Here is a 16,934-nt window from a genome sequence, read left to right on the forward strand (position 1 = left end):
TTGGAAGGAAGGGAGGAACGAATGAAGAATTACAACAATCTTGGGGCTCAAACTGTCTTCCTGGCCACTCAGCTAGGTGGCCGTGACCCATGATGGGGGGTGGGGGAGGGGGGGACATCTCCAAAGCTGAATGTCCTCCTCAGGTCCCTTGGCTCAGACATTCCCTCTCAGTGAGCCGCTCCGTCCCGTTCAGACTGGAACCTCCTCTGCCCCCAGCCAGTGCTCCCTACCCCGTCCTCTGCTGGATTTGTCTTCATAACACTGCTCACCATCTGACATGCTATTTCCTTGTTTATTTTTACGCTGTCCGTCTTCCCTCATGCAGGGATTTGAACAACATTCCCTCAAAATTCAGGTCCACCCAGAACCTCAAGAGGTGACCTTATTTGGGAATAGGGTCTGTGCAGATGTAATTAAAGGATCTCGGGGCGCCTGGGTGGCTCAGTCGGTTGAGCCTCCAGCTTTGGCTCAGGTCAGATCTCACGGTCGTGGGTTCGAGCCCCGCATCGGGCTCTGTGCTGACAGCTAGCTCAGAGCCTGGAGCCTGCTTCCGGTTCTGTGTCTCCTTCTCTCTCTGCCCCTCCCCCCTCTCATGCTCTGTCTCTCTCTGTATCAAAAATAAATAAAACAAAAAAAAAATTTAAAGGATCTCAAGATTAAATCCTCCTGGATTTAAGGGACCCAGGGACTGATGTCTTGGAGACAGAAAGGAGAGGGAGATTTGGATGCACAAACAGGGAAAACCCACGTAAGTGAGAAGTGGGGATTACATTTCTGTGGCCACACACCCTGAAACACCAGGAGCCCCCCAAAGCTGGGAGAGGAGGGGGAGCACTCTCCCCCAGGACTTTCAGAGGGACCATGGTTCTGTGGACATCTCACTTTTGGATTTCTAGCTTCCACAACTATGAGAGAATAAATTACTCTTGTTTCAAGCCACTGACTGTGCGGTCATTGGCTAAGGCAGCCTTAGGAATCGAACACCCTGTTAGAAGGACCTCTGCGAGGGCAAAGATTTAGGGGCTGTTGTTCACCGCTGGAGAATCCTAGTGCTTAGAACAGCACCTGACACATACTCGGTGCTCAATAAATACCTCTTAAACGAAAGCATGGATGCTTACACTTTCAAGGAGGAAGGGTTTCTGCAAGTGGGTGGGCTCCCATGGTCCTTCTTAGGCATAGCCAGTCATCCATGGAGGGTCCATCTGGACCAGGCTCTTTCTTCTGTCTCCTCCCACTGCCATAGGGGCTAATGTCTCTTCCTAGTTTCTCTTTCCTTTCCCTACAGTGGAAGGTGAAGGTGTACCAGCTTGTACAACCTGCACCAGGCAGAGTAACAGCCCCCGAAGATACCCATGGCTCAGTCTCCGGGACGTCTGAAAATGTCCCCTCACCCAGCTAAAAGGACTTTGCAGATGAGATGAAGGATTGCAAGAGGGGGGAATTATCTTGGATTATCTGTGTGGGCCCAAAGTAATCACAGGGGGGTCAAGAGAAGGCAGGAGGGTCAGAGTGAGAGAAAGGGACGTGATCTGGGAAAAAGAATTCAGAGCCACAGAGACATGAAGATGCTACTTTGAAGATGCAGCAAGAAGCCATGAGCCAAGGCAGGCAGGCTGCCTCCCGGAGCTGGATAAGACAAGGAAAAGGATCCCCCCTACAGCTTCCGGGGGAAACACAGGGCTTCTACCCCTCAGTGTGAGCCCCGGGAACCCAGCACAGGCTTCTGACATTAAGAGCTGTAAGAACGGGTTCAAGCCCCCAGGGCGGTGGGTTCAAGACCCCTGGGAAGTGGTCATGCATCACAGCAGCAGTAGGACCAGCAGCAGTAGGACATAAATACATAAGCAGTTTCCTCATCCCTCCTGTGCACACTGCACTTGTACTTACTTCGCGGGGTGGCAGGAGGACTAAATGGAGCACCGCATGGAAGGTGAGGCACAGTGTCTGGTGCAAGAGCCCACTCCCCCTCCCCACCATCCTGCAGACTCTCTCCTCTGATCTGGGCTGGGGTCAGGGCTCACTTCCTGTGGGAGGGTCAGTGGGCACAGCCCCACCACCAGCTCCTCTACCAAAAGCCCTTGGTGGCCATGTCCACTGCACACTGCCTCTCAGATGCAGACCGGGGCTTAGGGACTTGGACTTCACAGGCAGGTGGTTATGGGTGACCACGCTTCATGGGCCACCCCGGTCAAGTTTCTGGGCTGTAACAGCCTATGGCCCTTACAGTTAAAAACTGGCCGGGGAGGCTTGAAGAAGGAATGTGTCTAGAAGGAGCAAGGTGGAGTCAGACCTCAAGACAGGGGAGCGGTGCAAGGGATTGGAGGTGGCCATAGGCAAATCATTTAAGTCTTCTTTTGTTTGTTACTCTGGGGGTGCTGGAGACAAATATGTTTAGCAGTTTGATTTGTTTTTCTCTCTTGTGTTCAGAAGTCCCTTCTGGGGGCACCTGGCTCTGTCAGTTGAGTGTCTGACTTGAGCTCAGGTCATGATCTCATGGTTTGTGAGTTCAAGCCTCGAATTGGGCTCACAGCTGACAGCACAGAGCCCGCTTTGGATCCTCTGTACCCTCCCCCTTTCCGTTTCTCTGCCTTTCCCCCACTGGTGCTCATGCTCTCTTGTGCTCAAAAATAAACAAACATTAAAAAAAATTTCCTTCTCCCCCACCCTTTTAGAAAGTCTGACAGTGGGGCTGGCCACAGAGCCCCATTATTAGGCCACGCTGAGGAATGCTCTCCCACCAGCAGCGGCGGACCGGAAAGCTGCTACCAGGGGCTGCTTGGAGGTCTTCCACTTGTCCACACGGAAGAAACATAAAGAACAATATGGGCAAGTGTTAGATTTACACAAATAATCAAGGGGAACTATAGATTATAGTTATAGTTCCCAGAACTATAGTTCCTAGATACCTTAGAGTTAACATGTGTGCAGGTGGGGCATGACAGAGTGGGCAATAAAGATAAGCTTGGCCTTTCCCACATGGCCCACTTTCTGAAGAGAATCCAGCCCTGGTTCCATTGTGTGACTGGGACCAGAGCAGGTGGTGCCCCATGGTGGTGCTGGGAGAGGTGGGAGGCACGTGAAATTTGGAGAAACAGCTGCTATGTAGATGGCTCGGGAAGAAATGTGAGATAAACTCATTCATTACAATACATAACAAAAGACAGCGTACCGTGGGGAAGTCTGATACAGCTACTGCTTGGGCTAATGCAGTTCATGCTGGACGTTACCATCAGGATAATCTTTTTAAAACACAAATATGATCATGTCAGTCCTCTGTTGAAAATCCTTTAACAGGTTGCCAGAACCCACAAATAAACTCCAACTCAGAGCCCTTCACATCCTGGTCCCACTCAACACCCCATCCCCTTCCTTCCTTCCAGAACCAGCACTCTGGGGGTGATATCCAATCTGCCACTCCCTCAAAAGACCTCTCACTAAGCCAGATCCTCTACCTGAAACGCCTTTCCCTTGGGGAAAGTCTACTCAGGCTTCAAGGCCTAATTTTATTTATTTAATTTTTTAAATGTTTTTATTTATTTTTGAGAGACATAGAGAGACAGTTCAAGCAGGGGAGGGTCAGAGAGAGAGGGAGACACAGAATCCGAAGCAGGCTCCAGGCTCTGAGCTAGCGGTCAGCACAGAGCCTGACGCAGGGCCCGAAGCCACGAACCGTGAGATCATGACCTGAGCTGAAGCCAGACGCCTAACTGACTGAGCCACCCAGGCGCCCCTCAAGGCCTAAGTTTAATGTCACTTCCTGTCTGAAGCCTTCCCCAACCTTGGTTACGTATAATGGTTTCCTCCTCTGTGCTTCCACCATCACAATGGCTGACATTACTTGAGGTCTCATTAGGAGCCAGGAAGGGTGCCTAGGGCTTTATGAACATTATCTGATTTAATCTTCTCAGCCACCCTGTGAGGTATTACTAGCCCTACTTTATGGAAGAGGGTCGGCCCAGAGAAGATAAGGAACCTGCAGGTCACAAAGAAGCCTAGACTCAATCCCAAGCAGGCCAACTCCAGGACCTGCACTCTTGCCCCTCTGCTGCCAGAGTGGAGGTCACCCCCTACATCCTAAACAGGCTCCCCCTCCTACATTCCTGTTCAGTAAGGACACTCCTGTCCATCTGGTCACCCAAGTCAGATGTCCATACTCCTTCCCCTTTCATCTCAACACCAAGGTTACAGTGTTGGCGTGGAAAAGAGTAGTTGCTCACCTCACTGCATCTTATGAGACTCAGCTCTGACATCTCTCCAAAGTCCTTCCCCCTCTGACCAAGTGCCCATGCTTTGGGATCCAATTTCGTGCCTGGTCCAATCCCTGGGACACAGTAAGAATCCATTGTGTGTCTAGGTATTGCTTCCTTATTGTCTTGATAAGGACTTAGATTGAGGGAGAAAAAATACATCTTCCAGAAAAACAGTGGCCACCTTGACTTTTGATTTTTCATTTTACAGCCCTATTTTGAGTGTGTCAAACTCAAAGGGAATCTAATTAACCAAGAAGTCCTGTCAATTCTATCTTCCAAATAGCTCTAGAGTCCAGCCACTCCTTTCCATTGCTATGATCATTTCTCCAACTGGACCCCAGTCTCTTGCTGGTTTACAACCACCTTGTAAGTGATCTACCAGTGTCCAGCAGGTCACCGCCAGCTTGTTTTGCGCTGGGACGCTTATTCTAAACACACGCTAATCTGGTCACCCTTCTAATTCAAGCTCAGGGAGAGTTCACAAAAGTCTTTCCAAGAAAATCCAAATTCTTTAACATGGCTTATAAAGCCAGCCCTCCACCACTCCTGCCTACCAACCCACTTTCTCAATAACCCGCCACCAGGCTGTGTGCTCCAACTGTATTGAACCTAACAGGTGCTCTTATAGCTCTTGACCTTGGCACCTTGTTCCTTCAGCCAGTCACCTGCCTCTGCTTTACCTGGCTGATATCCACTCACACCTCAGCTTCAACTTAGATATTCCTTCCTCCAGCAAATCTTCCCTTACTTATTTTTTTTGAGAGAGAGAGAGAGAATGAGAATGAGCAGGGGAGAGGCACAGAGGGAGGGAATCTTAAGCAGGCTCCATACTCAGCATGGAGCCCAACTCAGGGCTTGATTCCATGACCCTGGGATCATGACCTGAGCTGAAATCAAGAGTTGGATGCTCAACCGACTGAGCCACCCAGGCACCCCAACCTTCCCTTACTTTTAAGTTGTGCTCCCATGGAACCTTCCACTGCCTCTGTGCTAACCTTTATGATACTGAATTTACTTATTGGTAAATTGGTAACTCTTTTACTTGTTAAGACTGACCAGATTATTGTGCTTAATTCTTCTGTATCTCCTGCACTGGAAAGTCACATCCACACCCTTTGCCCCCTTTGCACTGTCTCCCACAAGAGTAGGTGGATAGATCTCCTTACACATTGATGTTGGGCGTGGCTATGTGGTGCGCTTGCCAGTGGCATATCAGCAAACGTGACAGACCCAAGGCTTCAAATGTGCTACATCGCTTAGCATGGCCCTTGTACCTCTGCTGTCTACCTTGCAAACAGTGTGCGCTGGATGAGAGGTGTGTGAAGAAGACCTGCCTCAATCCTCTCAACCTGCAGCTTGAGGCGGAGGGCATCCCGACCCCACCTCTACCCCCAGCTCCCACTAGGGCTGACCCATGAACAAGAAAACAAAGGCTTTTTTCTTTTAAGCCACTAAGAATTTGTCAACGCAGCATCACTGGAGCAGAAACAGGACCGATATGCTTGTCTACATTCCTCACTAGACTGCAGGCCCTATGTAGGCAAGAAAGAACTATAACCCGGCACCTAGCATAGGCCTTATCACATCATAGGTGCTCAATAAATATTTGCTGACTGGACATATGACTGAATCAATATTGGCTATTGACATATCTGTCTCCCTAGGTAGCATGTGAATTCCTGAAGGCCAAGAATGGCATCCGATTTCTCTCCATAGCATCTAGCTAGCCTGCTTACCACACTGGGTTCTTGGTAGATATTCAATAAATATTTGTTGAAATTAAATAAGTTGAATTTTGTGGGCTGGCTTGAGGCCTAGTCCTTAATTTATGACATTGTTTCTATGGGAAAATGCATCCTGAGTGCCAAACAAACTTGCAAATGAACTTTTGGAACCTCACTCGTTCATTGGTTCAGGATTGCCAGTTTTGTGGAAATCCGTAACTGAACACATGTGCTATGCTTTGCAATATGGGAGAAACTGAGAAACTGCTTCCAAACCCCAGATACTCAGCCTACAAAAATTCACTTTCCACCCACACACACAAATTCAGCGCAGGTTGGATGTGAGGCTCCAACAGTAAAATACTAGACTTTTTAGAGCTCATTGTTTATCTAATTGCTTTTTATCTGCTTATACTGGATGCCTATTCTTAACACCCGATCAAAAGAAAGTTAAGATAGTTTCCTTGCCCACCCCCCCCCACCCCGGCTCTCAACAAATCCATTTTCTAGACACATATGCAAGAAAGCTCAACCTTCTCAAAAGAGAAAATAAATTATTTTTCTAAATAAATCTGTGACATTTAAAATAAACATAGTGGGATGCTCTACAGTTATAAGAAAACATCCCCCTTTAGAATTCCTAATTTTGAATGGTACTGGGAACTCAATATGAGTCACAGATCTGAGGCTTAGTTTTATTTCGTCTTAGGACAGAATGAAGCCAGTCTGAAACTAAGTGATTTGATGTGTCTGGGAAGGACCATCAGTGTAGAATGTTCTATATTACTTAACTGCTTAAGTCTCAATCCACCACACTGGTAGAGCTTCTCAATCACTCAATCTACTTCATTCATGGGGCGCCTGGGTGGCTCAGTTTGTTAAGCATCTGACTTCAGCTCAGGTCATGATCTCATGGTTCGTGAGTTCAAGCCCCACATCAGGTTCTGTGCTGACAGCTCAGAGCCTGGACCCTGCTTCAGATTCTGTGTTTCCCTCTCTCTGCCCCTCCCCTGTTCATGCTCTCTCTGTCTCAAAAATAAATAAACACTAAAAAAATTTTTTAAATCTACTTCATTCACTTAACACATATTTTTTGAGCACCTACCATGTGTCAGACACTGACCTAAATTCTAGGGATATAGTCGTGAACAAGACAGACAGGTACCTATGTTCATGGAACCCACATTTTAAAGAGAAAGGCAGAGAAATAAGATCATTTCAGACACCGATGGGGCCATGATGAAAATAAAACAGTGAGGTGATTATGAGTGAAGTGAGGCCACTTCAGACTGGATGACCAGGAAAGAGCCAGCCATGGAAACATCTGGGGAAGAATATTCTAGACTGAGGAAACAACAAGTGCCCGACATATTCCTAAGTCAAAGCACGCCAGTGTGGTGGGGTAGAATGAACCGAGGAGAGAGAGGCAAGAGAACCAGGGAAGGGTCAGATGATGTATGCGTGACGTACACGAGTCCTGGAAGTAAGACCGTCAGACTGGATTCTAAGAGAGAAAGCCTGTGCAGGTTTTAACCTGGGGAATGACCTGATCTGGTTTAGACTATACAAGCATCATTCCTCTAGGGGGGTATTGGGACAGGGGTGAGGGAGCAGTGGAGAACCAGGGGAAGTAGTTAGTAGTTTTATTGAAGACTAACATTCTTAGCCCGTCATCAATAAATATCTTGGTGTCTTCAACCTCTTCTCTGATCATTGTGCCCACTGACATCAGCCTCTCCCCTGGGGACACAGTTTCCTCAAAGCCAGCTCAGGGGCTGGCTGCTTCCTCTCACTCATCCTAAGCGTCCTGCTTGTGTCTCACTGTCTTTTCGGGATGCCTCTTCTTCCCTCCTCCTTTCCAAGCATGCCCACCTCCCAGTGCACCCCACCACCCCAATGCCCTCTTTGTTCCATCTATAGACCACCCCCACCGCTGCCAATTCCTTCCTCTTCTGGACTATTTTGCTTCTCACTCTCTCCAACACTATCTCCACAGTCAGTCTTGGTGACACCAATATCCACACAGATGGCTGATCGCACACTCTGTTACCTCAGTTCCTTGACCCCCCCCCTCTGCCAACAGTCTTGTTTCCCAAACTACTTCAGGTCCACAATCACACCCTCAACCCTATCATTATCAATAACACCACCCCGTCCATGACCTTCCCACAGTCCAACTACTACCCCATTCCAATTCCCCAGACCCAATGAGTCTTACATCCAATCACAATGCACAGATCCTACCACCTGTTCCCATCCCTCACTTCCTTCCTCGGCACGCGCTTCTAGCTGAGAGCCCAGGGCCCACTCCGCTAAGTAACAATATCCCTGTCAGTATCATCATCCATCCCTTGGATACGCCCTCAGTTCCCAGGCCCCTCTGTCCCCTCTTGACGTATTTCCTGCAAAGCCCTACCTTGCTAAATCTAGCTCTCCCCAACTCTGTGACCACACCAGCAGGGCTGAACATGACCTTGGAAAGCAAAACCATGCTGACTGCTCTTGCTTTAAAAGCAAGACCACTGGCTTCAACTGGGTCCTCCTGCTGCCCAGCGATCATTCTATATTTCCTGTCTCTGTTCTCTATTTCCTACCTACTCTCTTCTCCCTTCAAACCTCCAGCACTTCCTCCCCCGCCACACTCTCACAGGTCTGAAACCCCTGAAGATGATGTAAGCAATACACACTGACACTGCACACACTTCCACCACCCACCTGCCCTGGACCTATGTTCTTCACCTTCCCTTCTGTCCCATGACCAAGAACAAGTTGTCCACCTCGTCTGAGCTGGCCTCCTCACCAGTGTGCTACATCTTATTTTCTCTCATCTGCCAAGAGACAACACTATGCAACCTCCTCTTCTCCCTTTTTTTTTTTTTTTTTTACTAGGACTTCCTCAAGAGCCCCAAAGTGCAGGGTTATTTCATGCATCAAAAACAACCAAACGCTCTGGACTTCACTTTCTCCGCCAGCGTCGGCTCCCTTTTTCTGCTGTTTTCCTCAGCATAGCTCCTCTAGGGACTCGTCTCTGCTCTGCTCCCTCATTATTTTCTCCTGCAGCTTTATCATCATTTGCCACAACTGCCCATTCTCATGGTCACCAGTCATCACCTGCTGAGTCCCGTGGGTCAGCGCTCTTCTCTGGCCCAACTTCTCCCACACCATCTGGGACAGAGGACTGCTCTCCCCTTTCTTCCCTTGGCATCCAGGAGACCACCTTCTTCTGTTTTTCCCCTTCCCTCTCTGGTTGTTCCCTCCCCATTTTTGTTTCCTCTTCACCTCCCTGACCCTTCAACACGGCACCCCCTCAGTGCTTAGTTCCCCAACTACTTCTCCCCTCAATCCACACGGCCTCCCTTGGCTGGTCTTGTAAGCGCCCTCCAAACACGTCTAACTCCCAAATCCATCTCACCAGCCTGGACACCTCGCCCATGAACTCCAGACCTGTGTTTGCCATATAGCAGCCACAAGTTCCTCGTGGCTATTTCATCACCGCCACCGCATTGACTCCTGCATGGAGCCCAACAAATACAGTCGGGGAACGCGTAGATGGAATGGGTCAGAGAGAGTACGGCAGAACTGCTTAGTGGGTGTGTGACAATGAAATGCTGTTGATGATCAGTTAATTTCTTAAACTCTAGACTTGGGCAGGCGACAAGAAGAAAACATTCCTACCCAATTACAATTATTCATGAGAATTTTCCTGGCCCCACTTCCTTTGTCTGCCAGCTATTCTGACAGAAACACCCCGTAAGGAAGCGCAGCAAAAGGCAAGGGCAATTATGCGTCTTGCTGCATCTCAGCGTTCGACTTCCTCCATGAACTCTTAATTAATTCCATCCCCACATTTTTTAAGTTTGTTTCCTAAACCTCTCGCTTATATTGTATGCTCGCCCTCTCCCTTCACTGCCCTGGGCTTCCTTCCCCAGAGGCTCCCAAATTCTCTTTCCCGTCCTCTCTGGTGTCCCCAAACTGCCCCCTGTTTAGCCTTCAGCTCCCCTGCTCCTGTTCTACTCCTTATCCCTTTTCACCCTTGAAAAGGGAAAGCACCAAACTGACAGACACCGTTGTGGTTTTTTTTTCCCTCTGCCTGAGCTACAGCTCCGGAGCTCTCCTCCTCTCTTCTGTAGCGGGAGCCCGAGTGCTGGGTTGCCATGGCAACAGCAAATCCAACCAGGCCGGTCCCAGCGACACTGGGAGCTGCCATGGCGAGGGAGCCGCTGCAAGTCGCCCCAGAGCCTGGAAGGGTCGTGAACATCGTAATTCAAGATCAGGCTGGGCACATTCTGCCTGGAGACTGAGATTGTACATCAGGCCCACAGCTGTACCACGCATTAGGCGACAACATCATCAATAACCAGGCTTCCGCCGAGCCAACCGAATACATGACATTATAAGGATTTGGTTGAAAATTTCCAAACATCCCTATTCTTTTATCTCCTCTGAGGGAAAACCCTTTGCCTCTCCCTCTCTCTCTGGAGTCTTGGAGAACTCCGTAGAAAGTACAAGCAGAATGGACAGCTCCAGCCTATCCTTGCTGCCGTTTGGTCCCCACCCTGCTCCCAGCCCCCAGGTGGGGTGACCCTGAGTGGTCCCCGACAAATGATCCTGCAGTGCTGGCACAGCTGGGAACATCTCTGAGAATTAATTAGGATCACACACTGATATTTCCGGCCGCGAAGAGCTCAGCTCCCCCAGGCCATCGGAACGGATCCTCAAAATAGGGCAACAAGTGTTCTGCCGCATGACACTTTTTTTTTTTCTCGAAATGTGAGTTGGTGAGAAAGAATTCAGGAAATACCTTTGTAGAGAATGGCACCAACCGCAGTGAGGGTCTGTTGCTGTTAAACACTCCGTACAGGATTTATGTTTACTGCAATTTGCAACACGAATTCTCCTCACCTAGAAATACAGATGACAGAAGCTCAGACCGAATTATATATAAGCAACACCACAAAAATGACAACACCTTATCTGATAATGGGCCATAGAGAGCACATTTATCAACTTGAACTGGGGATGTCTCTGTAAGGACACTGGGCAGCAGTTCTAAAGTTCTTGGGTACAAAACCACTTCTCAGAATCCCCTGGGGCCCTTTGGAAAGTGCAGGTTCCCAGATACCCTGCCCTCTGCTGTGGAGGTCAGGGACCGGACCTAGGAATCTGTATTTTTAGACTCTCAGGTGAGTCTGATCCGCTAATAATGATCTCCGGAGGGATCATGGAATCAGGTCACCTGGCCTTCATACAAAGCCAGTCAACGTGTGGCCAGTGGCACTCTGGAAATGAGCATGTAGGGATGGCAAAGGCTCGCACTGACCCAGGAGTGCCGGCAGGAGGCGGGCACTGGGCACGGAAATGAGGACCCCACACCCCTGTCAGGGCAGCTCCATTGCTTCGGCTCCTGGCTCATTTGCTCACATGCCCTCCCCTGGAGTTGGGAGGAAACAAAATGGGGAGTATTCAAATCACTGCCTGCCCCTCAAGCTGCCTCTTGCAGCTGTCAGGAAATAGCAACCTGCAGAGCAGGTGCCCGTGCTGGGCTGACCCAGGCATCTGAGACAGAGCCCGCAAGCAGGGTGGCAGGAGAGAGGGAGGACCTCAGTGCCACATAGCACATTTTCTGCGGGCAAAATCCCACAGCAGGCAGTAAGGTAACTTGTGGAACTCATTAAGCCAGGAAGTTGTACATGCTAGAAGGTATAAGTGACTTCTTAAAAAGGTGAGAAACACAGAGAGTTCTAGAAGCGGTTGTGAGGAAAATAGGCCATCCTCGGGATTCGTCTTCAGTTCTAAGTTGACCACATTGGAGGAAAAACCCATCCATTTCTCAGTCCTCAATGTTGCTGAAAGATGCGGGGGCAGACCCCCAGCCAGAGCCAGAATTAACCAGAATGTGGAGATTTCCCTGGAGCTCACAAAACATCTTTTTAATTCTGAGCGATTTTCATAAATATCATGGAATCTCTCTCACCTTGTTTTCTTGTCTCTGAAACGGTGATCGTGCTGCTGACGCCACAGGATTATTACACTGGCACATACTAAGCGCTCAATAAATGTTGGCTATTGCTATTGTGTGAGGCAAAGGTTCCCCAGTCCTACAAACATGTGAAACCTTACACTTAAAAGGCAAATAGATTTCCTTACGACAATGCTTCTGAGAGCTTTTGAATATCCTGAACATGATAATACTCCAGGAGGGGTAGACTAAATAACATCTCCTCATGGGCCACTCTGGCTCAGAACACTTAGTGGAATAGGAGTCTCCAGAACGTTCTATGAGAACCATTACGCACTGTGCTTAAACACACAAATGACATCTCTCTCTGTAATGCGAGAACACAATTAGTACTACATTGCACCTGCTTCTCTAACTTAGTAACACATGATAGTGACTATTCCACAGCAATGCATAAACCTTCATACGGTTATTTTTAATGACCCTGTATTCCATGGACGTACCAGGGCATATTCGTTTGGCTGTTACCATCCCCGCAAGAGTCTAGGAAAGGACCCTCCTTAGGTTTTTGCCTCTCTAGGGGTTATGCCGGCTCAACGAGAATCTTACTAATAGGATCGCCAGCAGGAAATCTAAGTGAAGAATATAAGAATAACCAGCTTTGATGCCCACTCAAAACCCTCCCTAGGACTTCAGGCTTTGAATGACCAAAGGCTAGAACTCTTTATCTTTCAGAAAGTGAGGACCTTTCAGCTATCCATGGCTCTCTTAGTGCTTCCCAGCTTACAGTCTTGAGTTTGGAGCAAACTGGTAATGAGAATTTACGAGCTGTTTTGCAATATTTCACAGAGCTGAATGGAGAGACATGCTCAGATTAAGCAAAGCTTCAAGTGTCTTTGCTTTGGGCCGGAATTTTATCAGCTTTGTGCGGCATCACGGCACATTCCCTGGCTGGCAGTTTTCAGATGCCCTTGATACAGAAAGCCTGGGAATGGGAATAGTTACTTAATATAGGCAGTCTTATGAGTAGACAAAAATCTCACAAATGCGGAAAGGCCCAGGGAAGAAATAGAATAAAAAGTGTTTCAACAGTGAAACAAGCGGCTCAAGAAGATTCTATATGTGAACAACTGGTTTACCAACATCGGTCAGGTCCGCTGTCCTTCTCAATGCGGTCATTTTGACATAACGGACTTTTCCACGTGCAAGAGCAACTTGGGGAATTCTGGAAAGGACAATGTGCTTGTGTACCTACTGTGTGACTGCAGCAGCACGTGTGCCTGGCTCTCATTGCTATTCCCCTTAGAACGAGAGACAAAGAACGGAAAATGAGGGTGGACCGAAGGCATCCGTTATTCCATTGTATAATTCTGTACAATTCTGTACATCTGAATTCTCTTCCTTATACTTTGTTTGCCCCAGTGGCTTTGGATCCAAATTACCATGCCAGAATGGCTGCTTAGTTTTCCCAAGTTTGGGATTTGATCTCATTTAACATGGGCTTTATTTAATGTCAGGACAGAATTTATGTCCCAGCCTGGACAAGGCCTAACCTACATATATATATTATAGAATGAGCCTAAGATATCAAGGACATATATCTCCTTGACTGAGTTATTTAACCTCTCCAAGTCTTAGGCTCTGTATATGCAAAACAAGGGTAATTTATTAATTAGCATATTAAATTAGTAGCATATTTCATCAACATTGTTTTTATAGCTGTGTGTACAGACACAACTCTGCATCTGAGAGAGAAGTAACTAGTACATGGTCAGTAGGGACTCAATAAAACTTAGTTTTCTTCCCTTTGTGGAAGCACTTTATAAAAATGAAGAAAATGTAAAAAGATATTCTTTTTATTTGAGTGAGCAGAAGCAAGAAGAAAAACTAAAACAGCCAGATAAATTAAGAGAGGGAGGGTGAGGATCATATATTTCCTGGTTCATGAATGTGCATGAGTCTGTGGCCTGATATTAACCCCAAACTCCAAAGCCAGTCCCACTGGGTGCATTCATAAATGCATCTAACCATTCAGCGCCCACACAATAAATGTGCAAATTCAGTTACCTTGCTGATTATGCACCCATTTGCAAGCACACCCTCCTCCGAAAAGCCTGGCATTGGAAATATAGCCAATAATAAAATTGTCTAAATAGGTAATATTTCTTGCTTACTTACTGACAGGAAGGTTTTTAATTCCATGTCTGTGAACCACTGCAGGTCTGCCTGCAGCAGTGTTTAAACTTGATAGTTCAAAGTAAAAGCTTCACTCCTAGATAATGACATTAATTGAACAATGTTTTATTCGTAAGTCGGAAGCTATAACCAGTATTTTTACCTACCTCTTTCCCGGCTGTTAGATAGATGTAGATATTTTCCTTAGGATGAGGAACCAGTTTGTGGAAAACAGGTGTTTCTTCTTTAATTTCATAGATAACCTCCGGACAATTTGAAGTCAAATTCTCACCAAGAATAACCTATTTTATTTTTCAAAAAGAGAAATACGATTTCTATTAAATACTTTGAATAGCAGGGTGGCAAGATTTGCAGCTCAATTCTAAGACCACATGCTCTTTTGCTCCCTCCGTATATTGGCTGAGGCGCCATGTTCTCTAATCAACCTTTTATGTCTCAGTCTTCCACAAGGCTGGTAAGAACAAGCATGGTGATGCATGTGAATGGGCGTGCACACACACACACACACACACACACACACACGTGCACAAACCGCCCTTTGGTGCTGGGGCAGTATCCTTCCACGTGGCAGCTCCAAGTCCACGATTCCCTACCACATCTGGCTCTCCAAGAAGCTGCAGATGACAGCCTCATTAGCACTAAGCTGAGTGATCTTCCAACTAAAGGAAATCGGCTTGACATATATTTGCATGAGTTACTCCGCTTCTCCTATAGGATTCTACACAGTCACACATTTTGAAGTAACCAGGACAACTTAACAGGCCCAAAGAGTAGGTATGTGTTTAAACTGTAAGCGTGGCTTTGAAATTGGACATACCTGAGAGTTTCACGCACCTCAGTCAATAAATATCTGTGTATATGGCGTGTTCTAGGTGTTTGGAAAATGGCTGAGAACAAATGAGTGGGGCAGTGTGTGTGTATGTAAGGAAGTGGAGGCAGACAATAATTAAATTATAAACCCTATTAGAAGGTGATGTAAGTCAAAATAAAGTGGGCTAAGGACATAAGGGTGCATGCTCAGGGTCTCATTGAGAGGTGGCATTTAGTCAGATACTTGCCAGAAATGATGGAGTGGGCCAGTTAGATACTTCGGTGACACATGCTCTTGGAAGAACCACCCACTGGTACTGAGGCCCTAAAATCTGAGGTGGCCAGTGTGGCTTGAGCAGAACCAGTGAGGCAACAGATGTATGACACAGGTGCTTGTAGGTCTGCATAGAGATCTAACTCTTCCTCTGGGTAAGAGAGAGGGAGCCACTGCAGGGTTCCAGCAAAGTGGTGACACAGTGCGGGAGGGAGCAGGCTGGAAGCATGGGCATGAAGATGTATCACAGGAGACCATTACCAGAGCCCTGGAGAAACACAATGGTTGCTTGAGCGCAGGTGCACATGCTTTGACAGTAGCTGTGCTAACTTTGAACTAGTAACTTATTTAACCTTACTCAACTTCCTCATCTCTAAAATGGGGCTAATAATGCCTTTCTTATATACAACTGTTAAGGATCAAAGGAGTATTAGAAAAGATGCTTAGCACACAATAAATACGCAATAGAGAATAATGTTGCTAGACTGTAAGCTCCTCTTGAGTAGAGACTGTATCTTAATCATCTTTATACCCATCCCCTTGCCCAGTACTTTTAAAATCGAAGGCGGTCGATATTTTGTCAGAATACATTCATAGATAAAATCTACATTTGTGTCTCTGCTGCTAAGGACAGCAGTTATACTGGGTGCATGGTTTTGAAAGAAAAGTTGGCCTTTGAGATTCTTTTCAGACAAAGTCTACATTCATGGGTCTATTAAGCAATATCAAGCCTGTACCACATATCCTAACAGCAATTACGTATTTGCTATTTTATCAAAAAGTCCTTATCATTTTGGTACATGCAGCATCTTACTACATGAGTCCCTGCTCCCAGCTGGAGTCTGGCTTTGTCCTGCAGGGTGACTTCCTTCCATCATCTACTCTAGGAAGTCTAGGCAGACTTGGTACAACTAACAGCTCACTAGGAGTCTACAAACTGCCACTGAATTCGGGAGCAGCTCTGTAAAAGTCAATCGCAGTAACTAAAATATGTCTTTTTTAAAAGGAATAGAAGCACTTAGGTCCCAACAGAGGTGGGAAAGGTCTGCACCGCAAGTCATTTGAAAGTAACTATAGGGGCACCTGGGTGGCTTAGTCGGTTGATTGGCTGACTTCGGCTCAGGTCATGATCTCGCAGTTCATGAGTTTGAGCCCCGTGTCAGGCTCTGTGCTGACAGCTTGGAGCCTGGAGCCTGCTTCAGATTCTGTGTTGCCCTCTCTGCTCCTTCTCCACTCATGCATGGGCTTTCTCTCTCTCTCAAAATAAACAAACATTAAAAAAATTTTTTTAAATAAGAGAATAAAAATAACTATTGTTGCACCACCCAGTATGGTAGCCACCAGCCACATGTGGCTATTTAAATTAAATTTAAATCGTTTTAAAAAAATTTTTTTAATGTTTATTTTTGAGAGAGAGTGTGTGTCTGCATGGGCATGAGTGGGGGAGAAGTGGAGAAAGAGGGAGACACAGAATCTGAGACAGCCTCCAGGCTCTGACCTGTCTGCACAGAGCCCGACATGGGGCTCGAACTCATGAACTATGAGATCATGACCTGAGCTGAAGTTGGCCTCTCAACCAACTGAGCCACACAGGCATCCCTTAAATTAAATGTAAAATGTAGCACTTCTGTTATACTAGTCACATTTCAAGTGCTCATTAGCCACATAGGGTCAGTGACCGCCACACTGAAAGTACAGATACAGAATATTTCCATCAT

At 47.0% G+C, this 16,934-nt stretch overlaps 1 protein-coding gene across 1 annotated transcript in view; it reads right to left on the reverse strand.

The window, feature by feature from the left end:
- The window catches only part of PLXNC1 (plexin C1), a gene marked incomplete at its 5' end in the record, with an annotated part of 144,424 nt that overhangs the window by 98,126 nt on the left and 29,364 nt on the right, over positions 1–16,934 (reverse strand). Inside the window, 2 exons of the mRNA XM_029955443.1 lie at positions 10,779–10,879; positions 14,279–14,413. Coding sequence (XP_029811303.1) covers positions 10,779–10,879; positions 14,279–14,413 — 236 coding nt within the window. The remainder of the gene's footprint in view (positions 1–10,778; positions 10,880–14,278; positions 14,414–16,934) is intronic.

Source organism: Suricata suricatta, chromosome 10, assembly GCF_006229205.1.
Source record: "Suricata suricatta isolate VVHF042 chromosome 10, meerkat_22Aug2017_6uvM2_HiC, whole genome shotgun sequence".
Lineage (NCBI taxonomy): Eukaryota > Metazoa > Chordata > Mammalia > Carnivora > Herpestidae > Suricata > Suricata suricatta.